Here is a 17954-nt window from a genome sequence, read left to right as displayed (position 1 = left end):
ACACATATCCCTTTGTGGTTCCCTTTATACCTGCCTTCATATTTACAGGACTATATCTATGAATTAATATAACATGATCTGATAGTTGTGTGGTCTTACTGGGGAGGTTATTTCCTCCAATGGTATAGATTGTAACTCATCCTTCAATTTTCATTCTTATAATTCTTGTACAAATCCCCCCATAAATTCTCCAAAAGGGGTCCATCCAACATGTTGGGGAGTTTTGTATGGGTCCCTTGACAATAAACTACACATTTAGAAAATGCACAGAAAAATAACCCATTTGTGCATACGCTCTTTTGCATGAATGTTATATTTATATTAAGCGGGAATGGAAATTCATAGATAATCTATAGCTTAGTTTAATAAAAAGTTGACCTCCTTATAGAATTACTATTACTGTGTGTCACTGTATCTGAGTCATTCCTGGACTTTTCTTGCAGTTTCTGAGTCTGGCAAGAATAGACATTGACATACACATACACACACACACACACACACACACACACACTCTTTTCAGTATTTATGTAGGTACTGTAGAGAGACAATGATAAAAGAAAAGATGCATGAATTTGCTTTTGAACATATTAGATTTCTGCATAGGGAATGAAGACCCTGGAAATCCCACTCTAAGCCCACATCTACTTTCCAAAACAATGTTCTTTCTGTATAACAAAAGGAAAGGTTTATAAAGTTTATGTGCCATTGGAGCAGATAATTTTTAAAAGGCTATGCTCTTAATGCCTCAGAATGAAGGATTTCACAGTGGGAGCAGAGAGTCTTGGGGGCAGGACACCCCAAATAACCTCACCCACATGCTTTTCTCCAACAATGCCTTTCTGTATGAAAACAGAAGCAGAGAAGGGGTGAGATAGCTTTTGTAGTTAGTCTTAAATAGTTAGCTTTTCTTCAATGGGCTGTTAAATTGCTGCACAATGAACAGCCTTCAGTACCCTAAGGAGCTCAAACAAAAGCGATCAGGCAAGTTCACCTACACCCACTTTATAAAACAATGCTCGTTGTTCACTAAGCAATTCCTAGGGGTAAAATTATGATTTGTGGCGCCCAGAACAAGAACTCAGGTTGGATCCTTGGAATGTGGGTTCAGGAGCATGTGAATGGTATTTAGTCTCTAGGACTTTGGGGAAATAGGAAAACATGACCTAAAGTTTGTACTCATATACACATCAGAGATTACACAGGCATTTTGAGAAAGTAAAGCGCATAAATAAGAAATGATGAACAGATTTCAGAAAAACCTAGAAAGACTTGTACGGACTGATGCAAAGTAAAACGAATAGAACCAGGAAAACATTGTACACATTGCCAGCCACAGTTTTGTGTGATAATCAACTATGAATGACTCAGCTCTTCTCAGCAACACAATGATCCAAGACAAGTTGACTCACAAAGGAAAATCACACCCACATCCAGATAAAGAACTGACGGACCTTGAATGCAGATCAAAGCATATTTTTTTATTCTTTTTTCATGGTATTTTCCTTTTGATCTCTTGTTTCACAACTGTGACTAATATGGAAATATATTTTACATGATAGCACATGTATAAACCTATATCACATTGGAAGAGGGAAGGTAAAGGAGAAAAATTTGGAATTCAGGATCTTGTAAAAAAATAAACACTAAAAATTGTCATGATATGTAATTGGGAAAAAAATGAAATACTATCTAAAAAAATACATAAAAGTCTTAAAAAAAAGAAAGCAAAACATGCAAAAGCTTCAAAACAGCTTATTGAACATCTTCCCAAGATTTGACCTTCCTTCTTGTGGGGACATCTTTCCTCTTAAGCATCTACTCAGCTGGATAAGGGCATGCATCTTGTATATAAATAGGCATTTCTTTCTTTCTTTCCTCTTTGGTAAGTAGGTGGAGAGTTGGAGCAACAGATGAAAGGAAGGTAGTAGTCACATCCAGTGGAGCAGGTAGGTGGCACAGTGGGTAGAGTGCTGGACCTGAAGTCAAGGAAGACCCCTCTTTCTGAGTTCAGATCTGGCTTCAGACACTTATTAGCTCTGTGGTAATAATTAACTCTGGGCAAATCCCTTAACCCTGTTTGCCTCAGTTTCCTCATCTGGAGATGCCAGAAAGGACCTTAGAAATCACAAAATTTGGATCAGAAGGGTTGGCCGTCTAGTCCAATTCATATTTGAAAGAGATCCCATTGTAACTACACTTAGAGAGTTGCCTAGGGTACTGGGAAGTTAAATGACTTGCTTAGGGTCACACAGTCAATAGATGCCAGTAGTGGGGCTTGAACTAAGGCTTTCTGAACTCCAAAGTCATTTGTTTACCAACTATACCATACGAAATAAATAGACATCAAATTTGAAGGGGAGAGCACTAAGAGACGAGGGACATGGATAAAGAAAGGTGCAACTTGTGTTGAGCTTTGATGAAAAATGGGAATTCTTAGAAGCTAGTATAAGGAGGCATTATGTTCTAGCCATGGGAATTACCACTGAAAGACTAAGAGGCAAAAATTGAGTGTTGTGTGTGAAAAATGAAGGAAGTAATATATAATGAAGTTAGAAAAGTAAATTGAGCTCAGGTTTGAGAAACAAAGCCATTTAAAGCCAAAGACAGGAGTTTATATTTACTGCTAAAGATCTTGTTTCTTACTAGAAATTCCTTATGTCGTTGAACTTAAAGGTCTACTCAAACTTCTAGTGAGAAACAACTCTACTGATGCTGGTCAGCACCTTCACTAAAACTTAAAAGTTAAAAAATTACTGAGGTATTAAAACATAATAGGAAAAAATGAAATTTCAGAATTACTTCAATCAGTAGACAAAAACAAATATTTGAACATGAACCATATGCCTTTAAAAAAGAGACCAAGACATAGAGCATGTTTACCTAACATTGAACATCCAAACATTAGAACCTCTCTAGGTGTCTGACTGAATTGTTCAGTGTTTATCAGATTATCTGCTTTCAAAAACACTCAAAGTTGTACCTCAGTCAATCCAATAATTTACTTATTAAGGCCTATTTTATGCTGACCATAGTACCATGTAAAAGACAAAAATTAGATTGTCCCTCTCCTTAAGGAGAAATAAATAAATCAATAAATGTAAGATATTTGCAAAGTAAATATGAAACAATATTGATGGAAGGGGAAAATCCCTCCCATATTAAAATTTTTAATAAACTCTAGTGAATCTATTATCTCTAGGAAAAGAGAAGAGTTTTTCCTCTGTTTGGCATTTAAATTCTCTCATAACATGACCCCAATATACCATTTTAGTCTTATTACATAGTGCTCCCCTTTATATACTGTGCAGTCTAATCAAACTAGCCTCTTTGCCATGCTGCATACAAGACACCCTATTTCCTCTCTCTTGGCTTTTGAACTGGTTGTTCCCTCTGTTTGGAATATATTCCTTCCTTTCCTTTACCTATCAGAATCCTTTACTCTCCTTCAAGAGTCAGTTTAAACTTCTCTAGAAGGTTTTTCCTGCTCCTTCCAGATGTTAATGCCTCCCCCCATCTCCTTCTGTCTATTTTTCCTGATCCCAGTGTGTTGGGCAAGTGGCATTGATTGTTTAACAAATTGATATGCTTGGAAAATCAAACCTTTGTTTCCTCAGTCATTTCCCCTTTCACCCATTACATACCATATATGTACATATTGCAATAGAAATGTAAGTTCCTTATGGGCAGGGACTGTTTGGCTTTTGACTTGTTTCTCAATACCTAGTATAGTAACTGTCACATATTTGGTACTTAACAAGTGCTTGATGTTCAGCATATTATAATGATGTAAAATAGTTTGGGTAAGAATTGATGGATTCATCTTTCCAGCCTTTATAGAGCCCTTCCTATGTAGTTAAAGTGTTTGCTTTAAATGAATGAAGACTTGTCGTGTCATTGGACTTTGAAGATTGTGGGGAAGATAGTGAAGCTGATGATCACGCATAGCCCTGTCTCACTTAAATCCAATTCACTGAAAAGACATCATCCTCATGATGCCATTGGACCTCTTAGAAAAGAACACCAACTTTGTGCCCCTCATCAAGTAACTTGATTCTCACTGCCTTAGGCAACTCCCTAGGACTCATCTTTTTTAACTCTTAAAGGGTTGCATCGATCTTAGAAATTCCCACACCAACAGGCCCCCTTGCTAAAGAAATCACAGATCCTTCAAGTGCTCCAGTAATTATATTTTATAATGTATTAGGACCCCTTGTTTATTCTGTCTGTAAAATGGCTATTTCACAGCTAACCTATAATATTTAAAATGGTTATATCTCTAATTTAAGACTAGGTGTTTCTTCAGAATTGTAATGGCAATGATGACCTAGGAAAACAATAGTATTATTGTATTTTATTATCATATTATTATTATATATTTTATTATTATATTAATAGCATAATAATTCACTTTATGTATGACATGGGTATTAGACACAAGTGACAGACAGTGCTTTATTTTTTATTGTTGCATGGCTTTGAATAAGTAGCTCAAGCACTCTGGCCCTGCCACCACTCTGGCGCAGGCCATTATCACCTCATGCCACAGCCTAGCTGTGGGTCTGGCTGCCTCAACTCCCTCCCCACTCCAATCCATTCTCCATTCAAATAGTAAAGTGATTTTCCTAAAATGAAGGTCAGATCATTCCTCTCTCCCCGTTCCCAATAAACTCCAGTGGCCCCTTATTGCCTTTAAGAGCAAATACAAAATTCTATTTTGGGCATTCAAAGCCTTTCATATTCTAGTCCCTTTCTATCTTTCCAGTCTTCTCACACCTCATTCCCTAACACATAGTCTTTGATCCAGGGTTATGGGCTTCCTGGCTATTCTGCAAACAAGACACGTCATCTCTTGACTCAGGGCATATTTCTCTGGCTGTCTCCCATGCCTGGAATGTTCTCTCTCCTCTGCTCTGACTACAGAACTCTCTGGCTTCCTTTAAGTCCCAACTAAAATCTTACCTTCTAAAGGAAGCCTTCCCTAACGCTTCTAAATTCCAGTGCTTTCCCTCTTTTAATTATTTCCCATTTATCTTATACACTATCTCCTTTGTCTATATTTGTTTTCATGTTGTCTCTTCCATTGGATTTTAAGTTCCTTGAGGACAAGGACTGTCTTTTGCCTTTTTTTTCTATCCCCAGCACTTAGTATATTGCCTGGCACATTCAGGGCTAATTAATACTTCTTGATTGATTGACCTCAGTGTCCTCATCTGTAAAATAAGAGGGTTGGATGAAATGAACTAGATAAATATATGACCCTGTTAAAATATTTCTTATGTATAAAGGAAATGCCATGGTTGGTTGGCATTGTTGCAGTACCACTCATAATTTCTTCATAGTTAGAATACAGGCTAAAATTCATTTCAATTTTCAAAAGTTCTTCATTGGACATCAGTCCATTATACATGTTATCCCTTCCTATTATAGGGATTATCTGGTTTGTTTGTATTTGTGTCACTGGTGCTTAGCTCATTACCTGGTACAAAGTTGGGTTGTTTTTCATTCAATTGAGAACCGGATTATGTATGAGATAAAGTATAAGCTGATCCCTGAAGGGAGACAGAGGGTCCAAAGGTGAGGAGAATAAAAAATTCCAAGCAGAGAGAGGGACAGCCCACATATAAATATGGGGTAAAGAGAAGGAATGCCATACAGGAAAAAGTCGCATGGCCCTGTATGGCAATGTCTTAGCAGACTACCAAGAAAGGCCTGTCTGGGTTCCATTTGTGACTGTGAGTACACATTTTACATGGCAAAAGGCCCTCATACATTCTCATTCAAGTGGGCTTGAAATGACTCTGAAAGAGTAGCCTAGAGTCAGAAACCCTCTGTAACCTATTATTAATTATCTGAGTCACTGAAGAAAATGATTTCTAAGCAGATAGTTGTCAAAGTTTCCAACAAGGTTCTAGCATTTTTAAAAGGGCATGAAAGAGGCCTTTAAATAGCTCAGGAAGTTAAAGAGGAGGAGGAAAAATATGCCAGAAATTATGCTTAGTGAAATGGCAGGTTTAATACCCCGGAGAATGTGAGTCCACAGTAAGGTTCGTGTTTGAGAGGACAAAAATCTATCTCCTACAAGAAGACAGCTGATTGTTCTTTTTCAATGAATGAATTATACTAGGAAGTTCTGGTTTTGATGACCAGGACTGATAAAGCATTCACAATCTTCAGTTCAGCATTATTATTCTATATTTTTGGAGGGTGAAGGTGGAGAGGAGGAAGGGGAATACCCAGTCTTCTGCGTATTTTTTTGTCGTCCAGGGAGAAAACTTTTGGCTAACAACACCTACCAATGGGAAATCATGTAAAAATGTAGAGATCAGTGAGAATAAAACAATAAAAAGAATAGTTCCATACCCATTACTTCCTGCTGTGTGAACTTTTGACATATCAGCAAACTCCTCTGTGCGTTTGCTACTGCTGGTATACTGCTCGCTGTACAGCTTTAAGGACATCTGTTCTACAGCATCCCTTTGTGCTTCCAGGTAGCATAACTGAACCTCAGCCTAGAGAGAGAGAGAGAGAGAGAGAGAGAGAAAGAGAGAAACAAAGAGGAAACCCTCTTTTAATCCAGAAGGAATTCATTCCAAATGAGTGCTTTGGTGGGAGCTTTGGTGGGTAACAACTCAAGACACAGAAATTGTCCACATAATTAGACCTTTCTTTTCCTGGTTGGATTTAATAAGATCAGCTAGATGTATTATAGAATTTTGCTTTAGATCTGAACCATATATGTTCCTCTTAAAATATGACCTGAATAAATGGAATGAACTCTCAAAAGACACAGTAAATGACACAGAATCCCCGAGATCATAACACTGTATGACAACATAAAAATTCAATGAAAGTTCAATAATATTCTTGTTCATATTTTCATGGATATAACATTTATTTTTTACAGATGCTTATCCAACCAACATACTTGCTTAGTTCCCTCATCAAGTCAACAAACATTTGTTAACACATTCTATATATCAGGTACTTTGCTAAGTGCAGGAAATATAAGCCAAAACAAAGGTATTTCCTGCCCTGGAGAAACTTGGATTCTAGTAGGAGAAAACGACATATTAAAAAATAAAACTGAAAATGAAGTTGGGTGAGGAGAAAGAAGGAAGTCAGAGAGGGCATGGTAACAACAAACAAGCAAAAAAGAGTCCAGAGAGCCAGGAGCAGAGCCCATAGAGGAATGAATGTAGAAAGCTGGTCACTCTTCCTAAAATGCAGATTCTGACCAATTAAAGGAAGGGTGCACAGGAGAGGAGGGATCCTCCAGGATGAAAAGGCTACTTTCTTATTACCTTTTCTTTGTAGGATGAAAAATACTGCTTAATTCTAGTTCTGTATGTATCTTCAACTGTGACAACCCAACTTTTTTCCTTCATTTAAAAAAAATCTGTATATCATGTCTTAATAACTTTTTAAATAAAAGGATATGAGAAACATTGGTGTTGTTTACATTCTAAAGTTGTAATACTATCATTCCAGAAAGAATTCAGAAAATAACAGTAAGGATGACCTGAGGCTAGGGGCACCATTATCCATAACTTGCGATTAAAACCTGATTACAATAATAAGCTGCTAACAATAACATGAAACATAAAATAAAAATAAAAAATGAGTAAGCAAAGGAACAAAAGAATTCAACCATTTTGGCTTGAAATTGAACTGCTAATTTTTCATTGTTACTCAGCACTCCAGCACTCATCAGAGAAAGGAAGAAGAAGTAAGTTCACCATGCTGGTTTCCATCAAATGATGAGCCAAAACAAAAGAATGCTTGATAATATTTGGCATGAAAACTTATGGAATTGATGCTTTATTTATTGCAGCTGTGGTGGTCAGACTGCTTTAGGAGTTCAGTAGTACACCAGATGATATTGGGAATGAAGTTTTCTCAAAGGCATGCTTACTCATGGGTAATGGAGGGAGGGAGGTCAATTTACAAAAAGAAGGCTAAGTTTATGCATACTCTGAGGCCCAAAGGATTGTGAAATAGGTTCTATTAATAATCAGATATGCCCATCATCATTTCTGATAAAGCTTTAAAAACTATTACTTTTTAATTTAATTTATATTCCCCTAAGGAAAATAGGACTGGGACAGCTGTCCAAGTATGTATTACCCTGAATGTGCTAACATGTAAGAAAACCAGACATTCATAAGATCTTCTCCCTTATGCTTTACAGCAAGTGAATGACTTCAACCTAGCCATCAGTTTTAGAGACACTCCCACAGAGAAAGAAGGGTAAAGGTTGTAAAAATGGCCATTATGATATAAAAGGGATGTTAACGATGTTAAAAGAAAAAGAGTTAATTATGAGCATTCCCTAAAAGTAAGGTGCTAAGTTATTCAGATGGTTGCCATTTTCTTGTTTTTCATAGATATTCAAGTTTAAATTCACTGAAATTCCCTGGAACAAGTATTCTAGAAACAAAGAGCTACTTTAGCAAATTTTATTGAAATTCAATTAAATAAGGCTTTTTATGTCATTTCAAAGCTACAATCTATGGAAATCTTTTACACATAATTGAATTAGCTTGGATGAGGGCGAATCACTGAAATTCTGGAGGATCTGAAACACCACAGAAAAAGTATAGTGATATGTGGTAATATACTCAGTTAGTAGGAAGTGTGTGGTGGGAAGGCACAAGGGTCAATGTTAGATTTGGTCTTATTTAACATTTTTATTAATGATCTGGAAGAAGAGGTTAAGCAGCATGTTAATGAAATGTGCAGAGGATTCTAAGCAGGAAGTTTGGCAAACATTATGGAGGGTGATGGACTGATACCAATGGACCTAAAAAGATTAGAAATATGGGAAAACTTTAAATGATCAATACATAATAAATTCATTTGATGAAATTGAATATATGTATGTGTGTATGCAATAATTACAAACTTCTTAGCAATGATGAACTTTAAAAATCTTTATGACAACAAGATTAGAATAAGACATTGAGCAAAAAAGAACATTGCATTTAAAAACTGTACACACACAAAGAAGGGAAGGAGAAGAAGGAAACATTTATTAAGAGACTACTATATGCCAGGTATCAAGCTTTGCAAATGTCTCATTTGATCCTCATGACAACCTTGAGAGGTAGGTAACATTTATCCTCCTTTTCTTAGTTAAGAAAACTGAAGCAAACAGAAATTAAGTGAGTTGCTCAAGGTCCTATAGTTAGTGTCAGAGGTCACATTTGAACTTAGATCTTCCAGACCTGGATATCAGTGCTCTATCCACTGAACCGCCCACCTGCCACTACAAAGGAATAAGAAATGTTAAGGATTTAGTCTCTTATTCAATAGCCAGTTAGACAACCCATCAGAATAACATAGTCATGCTAAGAAGGCCAAGTTGCATGGAAGATCCCCATGGATGTCATTTAACTCTTTTATAATAGACCCTCTTAGACATCTCACAAATATGTGTCATGGGTCATAACAAGGATCAAGAGAAAGAAAAGGTAGATCATTGTAACTCATCACTATTATGTTCTAATGATGGCAAATGGAAGAGTCCATTTTGTGTATGGATGACATACAAAATGTATAACTAATCATTCAATAAACAATAAGCATCAGGTACTGTGATAAGTGCTAGGGATACAAAAAGAGGCAAAAAAAATCTTTGCCCTCAAGGAGCTTACAATCTAATGAGTTCAAAGAGGAGTAATGAATAGGATTGGTCACAAAATGATAAAGTTGATTAGAAGAAAATTATTATGTTATTTAATATGCAAAATTTAAAACAAAATTGGCTAAATTCTGCAGGAAAGAGACACTAGGTTAAGAAGGAGATGAATGAAATTATTCATGCAATTTCTATCACCATTTCTATCTTTCTTGAAGTCCATGATAATAATAGCAGTTCCCTTAATAATGTTGAATGGCTTTGTCATTCTAATCTTTTTGTAACATTTCTCAGCTTTCTCTTTCATACTAGTTCTTAGTTCAAATATGATTTCTGAGGGAAATGCTTAACAACCCTAAAAAAGAAGAAACACTTTACTTAAAACTGAATGTATTTAACAATAGAAGAAAAATTTTAATTTACTTTTAAAACTTGTAACATGAAAATTTGACATTACAACAACAAATAGAAATAGGTAAGGTATGAATATCATCTTTGGCAATAAATGGGTTTAACTTAGTGTTTTTTTCGTTTAATAAACCTACTTTGGACTTAATTTTATTTACTCACAGTCTTAACTCATAGGGGTACTTATATTTAATTTTAAGCTATAAACGCGTTCCCTCCTATTTCAAAAGGATTTTAAGTGTAACCTTTTAAAAGCTCAAAATTAAATTATTTCTTTTTTATTCCTGAAAAGCAAGCATTCCAGTCCTGTGATCTTTTTGGCTTGAACAATATAGAATGGCTACTTTTACTGGGTGGATCCAACAACTTGTTTTTCTTGCTTCTCCTGTATGCTCCTTAACCAAAAAGAATAGTCATGCCATGACCCACAAGGGTATTTTAAACACTAAATGGCCAATAAGGATCAACACATTTTTAATCTTACATAATCAAGTATTACAGCAGAAAAAAATGAATGGAAGAGTCATTAAGAGATAACATATAGAAAGAGATATATTCTTACCCTAAAAAACAATGACCTTAATGAACTAATTTTAACAATTTTCCTGGAACAGTCAACAGTATATATTTTTGTCTACTTAAATATCTTGAAAAATTAAATAATAGATTTGCTCAGTTAACTACTGAAATTGTAAGATAAGACTCAAAATCTTAAAATTTTGATCTTTTTTTTCCCCCATTACTTAAAGAAAATCTTTTTCATATCCTGCTATATATAATGCCTCATCATACCACAGAAGTGACCTTGGTTTGTCTGTGTTCATGCCAGTAAAGGATAAGTTCTGAATGATTCTACAAAGCTATAAAAGCTTCAAGTATGGTCTCAACAATCCACTGTATCTTCTTTGTAACCACTGTCATAGTGCACCAGCAGCCAGCTAGCCATGAGATATGTAATTTGGCCATGGAGAATAATAAAACAGATAAAAATATAGAATTGCTCCCAGTCTTGTGCCATATCCATTTTTGCAATGACTGAGGCAGAACAGTGAAAAAGAAGGTGCTAAGAATCATGATTTTTAAACCAGCCACCAAAAAAAAAATAATAATAATCTAAATGTAAGAACTCTGCTATATTGGCAATGAGTTTACTAGAGGAAATAATGATCACCACAAAAAATTTTGATGATAAATGAAAGCAGAAGATTAAGGTTCATAAATTCTCAATGATTCAAATATTGTTACTGTTTGTCCTTCATTCTCAAAGAAAACCAAGGCCATCGGGAGGGTGATGTTTCAACTTGCAAGAGAATTGGTTTTAAGTGAGACAAGCTTGTGCAACAGTCATCTGTCTCACTCTGTCTTCCAGGGTCATCTGAATCCAGTGGCAAGACATCGGTCAGGAGGACTAGACATGACCTTAGATACAGTGAAAGACCTTGGCCTTTTTAAGCTAGGGTCTTTCCCAGTTTTTCTGAGGTTAACACTCATTTCATGATTAAAGACTAGATTAAAAAAAATCAAACTGGGAAGGGAAAGATCCTCAGGGTTTCTGACCTGAACAGGAACAATAAATTGCTATTTACACTCACTCTGAGTCATCAAAATTCAAACAAAGATCAAATGAAGCTTGGGCTAGGACCTATCACTGGCCAATGAGTGAGAGCCAGAGTGATTTGAGTTTAAGGCTTGGTCAAGCAGCTCCATTTGAATCCAAATGGGCTTTATTGAAGCTAGGTTTTCCAGAGCTCTATTTCAAGAAATAATAAATGAAACTATATGTGACGAAAGAGTTAATTGTCCCAGTTTCTTTTTTTAATGATACAATACATAAATATGGAAGGGGAAAAAAAGTCTAGCTTCCAAATTCTGAGACATCTTGTGAGGTTTCAGTGATCAAAATTTATATTCCTTTGGGCAGAGTCCTCACATGTAAGGGTATGATTCCCCATGTGGACAGAGGGAGAAAAGGAAGGAAGGAAGGACGGGAGGAAGGATGGAAGGAAGGATGGAAGGAAGGAAGGAAGGAAAACCAAACATTGCCCAACTGGAACTGGCTAGTTGGGTCCCCATTGGGACAGTTACTATTAGGGATTCAAATAAGGGAATAAGAGAAGTCAGTTTCATCATTTGGCAGGACAAACATCATTTCATTGGACATTTGGATATCTTATAATACACATGATAAACTCAGGCAAAGGGACCATGGTAAAGACTATTGCAGAATACCTATTACAGACAGTGAAGTAGAAAATCTCTTCCAAGAAGTTGACAAGATGCTCAAAAATAAGCTAATGTACATCTTATGACTTGGTGGTCTCAATATTAAGGTAGGCACAGAACAGTGTAATGAAAAATACAATGTCAAGTTTAATCCAGTATTAAGAAATGATTACTGGTTATTCAAAAGAGTCTCATACCCATGTTAGGAACATTCAATTTTTTTAAAGAGGCAGAAGGGACTAGATACAACAAGTATTGAAAAAAAGTAACAAAAAGCATAATTTATTAAATTGGATCCAGACACGACTGGTAAACAACATGGAAATCATTTCTGAGTTGGTCAATTGTAAGCAGTCAGATCACTGCCTGGTTAGGGTAAAGTTCCAAATTAACCTCAACTTTGAAGAAAAAATAAAAATGAGAAAACACTACATGCAAATAAAGCAGCAATAACCCTGACTACTTAGACAAGCTATGAAAATAGAACTATATAAAATTAGCAACATTGACTACTTCCATTTCTTGGCATAGTTGAACTGACACAAAATAGTCACCAAAACAAGGAGGTCAAAAGAACTCAAAAACTGTTAGAGACAACAAACCTCTGGTTTCTTTCTTTCAAGAGGAGCCAAAGTCAAGGGCTAAGAAAATTGTCCTTTGAAAAGCATTACAGAAGATAACAAGCCATTTCATCTCAAAGACAGAGAAAAGCATTAGAAGAGAAAATAAGACTACAGAAAATTTAGTGTGAGATCCAACTAAGCCAACAAAGACTATAAATGACAGTAAAATGGAGTAGACTTGTCAATAACATTTCAGTAGTCTGTTCTCATACTTGATTATAGTCCATATTTGAATTCTAACTCAGATTTCAATACCCTAAATGCCTAAAGTCCCAAATCAAGAATGAGGAAGACAATAAAAGAAATAGAGACAGGAAATGTCGCTGGACAGCAACATAATGTTAAAGGCATGTGAATATTGTACTCTTTAGAATATTTCAAAGAGAGAAAGATTCCCTCTAAAAGGGAAAAAAATCATAGATAAGTTAATAGCAAAATAACAAAAGAGGCAATGAAAAAACATAGGCAGTCACAAAACCATGTCTCTATTATGTTATCACTATACAATATTTAAGACTATAGTCTATACTTGTATCAAGAGTATCCTTGATGAAAATGAATTGAAAAAAGATAGATTTTCAAGATGATACTTCAAGGCAGATATCTCTTCAGTGCCATGTTTGACTGAAGGGTTTAGAAAGCTCCTGTGAGGTTTATTGTTTTGTAACTAAAAACAAACAAAAAAAAATTGATTTAGGTTACCAAAAATCATATTTCAAACTCTCTTCCAACAAAGGATTTTCCATGCATTTAATAAGAGCATATAAGAGTACTTGATAGCTTCCAGCATGTCCATGGCTTTGCTCAGTGATACTCTGAATACATCAATATTAAGCAAGACAATATTAAGCAACAGGGAGATGTATGCTTGCTAAAGGTGTTTGTCACAAGCATGAAGAATGAGCATAAAGAAGATCCCATGTGAGGATACAATGGGAGGGGAATTCTCTATGGATAGTGATGGTCTCCAGATGCTTCTGTTTATCAAAGCCATTCTGCTGACTGCATCAAAATTTCCTCAGTGGCACCTCAGTAAGATTCAAAAGACATATCATCAAAGCAATCCACAGAGATGGAAAAAAAAGGCAAGTGGATGATGTTAATTTCTTGGATTGTGACATGCATTTCAATGAACATTTCATAGAGTTGGTTATACTGTTACCTATTTCTTGGAAAAGTACTGCAAATGGACAATGAGCTTCCCCCAAAGTTAAAGTGGAGCAAGAAATCTGGATGCATTGCATTTAAGAAACTACAGTGCTTCCAGGGATATGCAACTGGCTCCTATGACCCCAAAAATCTTTCTAACATTAATATTTTTCTGGAGATGTTATATGGCTGTGAGTCTTAAAATACCATGATTTCTGAAGAATCAAAATTATAGGTGACACAAAAAGCAATGGAACCATGCCTGGTGGGTATAAGTAAGCTACAGCATACTATTAAAGTTGACTTGTGAAACATGCCCACTGGAGGGGAATAAGAATGGCTTGGATTTTCAGAGACTTTGGTGATTTAAATTTTTTTGCTCATTTCCTGAGACAAGAAAAAAAATCATATTATTTGGGGCTGGATCAAGAGTAAAAAGGAAGTCTGCAAAAAGAAATGGAAAGAAAACATAAGGAGAGAAGAGAACTAGAGAGGATTTCCCCTTTAACACATGGAGTAAGCCTGAAGAAGCAGAACTAGTAGTTATACCAGCACTTCTTCCCTTCAAACTTATGCCTCTTAGAGATTGGAGAGGTAAAAGTGAAAAGGGCCAATGAGCACTTGTTCTAGTGATTGTAGTGGAGGAAAGGGCAATCTATCATCTCCTCCTGTCCTGATTCAACTGGGTTTGACTAGTACTTGTCTCTACGTATGTTCTTTTATTTTGATAAAGACTATATCTCACTAAACTTCTTTCACTTTTCACAAACACACATGGCTAACCCTATCCTTTGCATTTCCTTGTGTCCCAAGAGTGGCTCTTCCCAGCATAAGACTAGGATTCCAACCACAGACCAGTGTTAAAGTGCTTTCTCTCTCTAATTGGCAGCACAATCATGGCTATTCATATTTTTCCACAACTTCACTTCCAAGGATGGGATTGATCTGAACTTGGGCCATTAAATCTGCTTCATCAAACTACAATCCTAATAAAGCAATCCTAAGGGTTATACTCACTCACATTAGAAAAGTAGGCATAAAACTCACTGTTCAAAACATGTATGACCAAAAGAGAAGGTGAACAGGTCAGACAGTAAGAGTTGTTATTGTGGGTGTTGTTCCATCTTCCATTCTCAAAGAGGACCAGTGACATCACAAGGGTGATGTCTTGATTTGCTTGAATTAGTTTTGAATGAGGCAAAGCTGTGCAAAGTCATCAGCCCCACTCTCTCCTCCAGAGTCCAGTGGCAAAAGAAAAGTCAAGATGACTGGTGATGACCCAGGATGCAATGGATGACCCTGGCCTTTCTAAATTAAGATCTTTCCCAGGTCTCAGTTTGTCTGAGGTAATGACCACTCAGTGGTTAAGGGTTAGGCAAGAACTGAGACGAAAGATGGCCAAATTTACCATAGAAGACAGAAAGCTGGAGGATCAAGAATCTCACAGGATGAGGTGTGAAGGGCTTTTGATCTGCACCCATGAAAGGGAAATTTATGGCATGAGGTCCCATATTATCTATCTATTAATGTATCTGAATGTAATTAAAGAAAAAAAAGAAAAGTTGGGGGGGTAGGGTGCGGAGGAACCAAAATGTTGCCTCAGGGCACTAGATCTCAGCCTCAGTTTGATAAACAAATTAGGATTACTGAGAGTTTATTGAAGGATCTTAAATAATCTTTGGGAAAATATAAAAGGCAAATTAAACACATATGCATCACCAATGCCCTTATTTCTTGGACTAGATAAAGAGGTCAGGAAGTCCTAATGAGGAGCATACCTCTCCCATCTTTACCCACCATCTTCATCTTGTTTTGTCCAAGCTATAACCAGAACAGACAAGCATATGTTCTGTCATGGACACAAAACACTATGGCAAAGCATGGTGTGCATATGTAGTCATAGGCATATATGTACATATATGCATATCTCTATAACTCATTTATATTTTATATATTATATATATTTAAATGTATATTAGCACAGTGTAACACATAGTGCTTAATAAATGCTTTTTCATTTATTCACACCATGTAAATTTCAAACAGAAAAGCAATTCAAATGTTACAAGTAATTCTCTTTTTTTTGCCTTTTCTATTATTTAGGATATCTTTGTCAGTCATGTGGGAAAATGTATAGAATTCTGTAGGGATTAATGCCCAATTACTGCCAGTGTGCCCTGATCATTCAGGAAGTGACAAGAAGTTAAGAGAGGGTGTAAACAGATTGCAAACTAGATGCTAGAAATGAGGTTGTATTAGTTCAAGATAAAAACCTGATGATTCAACGTCCAAACTCAAGTCTAGGCTCAGAGAGGCAAGGAATCTTCCAAAGGAGTCAGGACAAGGAATAATAAAACAACAGAATTTACCCTTTCAAGGGCTCCAGATCTCTAACCCTTTATCTATTTATGCCAATGTTCAATGGCACGTGGGCCTCTATGAATGCATCAGTGCTAGGCACATGATATTCAAGCTCTTTTCGATATGTAAATTAACCAGAAGTTGAAATCAATTTAATACTACTAGTAAAAAATAGCATTTTTATAGTGTCTACTATGTGCAGGGCATTGTGCTGAGTGTTTTATGGAGATTATCTCATTTGATCCTCACAATAGACTTAGGAGGTAGGTGCTATTAAGTTCATCATTTTGCAGGCAAACTGAGGTTCTGACTTATCCAAGACCACACAGAGAGTAAATGTCTGAGGTCAAATTTGAGCTTAGGTCTTCTTGTCTCTAGGTCCAGCGCTCTATCCATTGTGATATCTCACTACCTGAATTTGAGGGTTAGGCAAGAACTGAGATGAAACATGGCCAAATTTACCATAGAAGACAGAAAGCTAGAGGATCAAGAATCTCACAGGATGAGGTGTGAAGGGCTTTTGATCTGCACCCATGAAAGGGAAATTTATGGCATGAGGTCCCATATAACCCTCATCGCACTTCCACTAAACTCAAGGGAACTTACATAAGTCCATGATAGGATGTTGGCAGGGTGGCTAAAGAATCCCAGAAGGTCTGGATTCAAGACCTATCTCTGATACATTATAGGTGTTCAACCTGTAATGTAATACACTTTCCATTCTCTAGGCTGACTACAAGTAACATGGGAATTACCTATCCACAGTGCTTAGAGGTAGTTTCCTTATAAAGGAGCTCTCCACATGTTTGAAATCTCAGGTCCAGATTTTATACATATACACACACACAGTAGGAAAAGTAGGTACTGCATGTACTTATTGGTTAATCTGGCTACAAAATCTAAGGATCAAACAGGTGAACTTTGACTACTGTCTACCCCAGGTAGTGCTATCCAATGCTTCCTTTTAAATTATTGTGATAGACGCTTTGACCTAGCAATACTGCTTCTAGCACTGTATCCCAAAGAGATCATAAAAATGAGTAAAGGACCCACATGTACAAAAATGTTTATAGCAGCTCTTTTTGTGGTGGCCAAGAACTGGAAATCAAGGGGATGCCCATCAATTGGGGAATGACTGAACAAGTTGTGGTACGTGAATGTAATGGAATACTATTGTGCTATAAGAAATGATGAGCAGGTGGACTTCAGGAAATCCTGGAAAGGCTTACATTAACTGATGCTGAATGAAAGGACCAGAACCAGGAGAATTTGTACATAGAAACAGCCACAGTGTGCCATGACTGATTTTGTTAGGCCTTCTCAGAATTGCAAGGACCTAAGACAATTCCAATGGATTCATCCACATCCAGAGCAGAGCAAAGCAGACCTTTTTCTTTTTTTTGTTTTGTTTTGGTTTTTCTTGCTTATGTTCTCTCCCATTCATTATAATTTTTCTATGCAATATGATTAATATGAAAATATGTTTTATGAATGTTTGTGTAGACCCATATCATATTGCATGCCATCTTGGGGAGGAAGGTGGGAGGGAGGGG

The 17954-nt window shown here is 36.3% G+C and overlaps 1 protein-coding gene across 4 annotated transcripts in view; it reads right to left on the bottom strand.

The window, feature by feature from the left end:
• The window catches only part of AKAP6 (A-kinase anchoring protein 6), a 673781-nt gene that overhangs the window by 175933 nt on the left and 479894 nt on the right, over positions 1–17954 (bottom strand). For all 4 annotated transcript variants that reach the window (XM_072623292.1, XM_072623290.1, XM_072623293.1 and 1 more), the window contains one exon: positions 6361–6509. In XM_072623292.1, the coding sequence (XP_072479393.1) occupies positions 6361–6509 (149 nt within the window). The remainder of the gene's footprint in view (positions 1–6360; positions 6510–17954) is intronic.

This window comes from Notamacropus eugenii, chromosome 7 (assembly GCF_028372415.1).
Source record: "Notamacropus eugenii isolate mMacEug1 chromosome 7, mMacEug1.pri_v2, whole genome shotgun sequence".
In the NCBI taxonomy this organism is placed as follows: domain Eukaryota; kingdom Metazoa; phylum Chordata; class Mammalia; order Diprotodontia; family Macropodidae; genus Notamacropus; species Notamacropus eugenii.
This window is presented reverse-complemented; position numbering and strand designations above follow the sequence as displayed.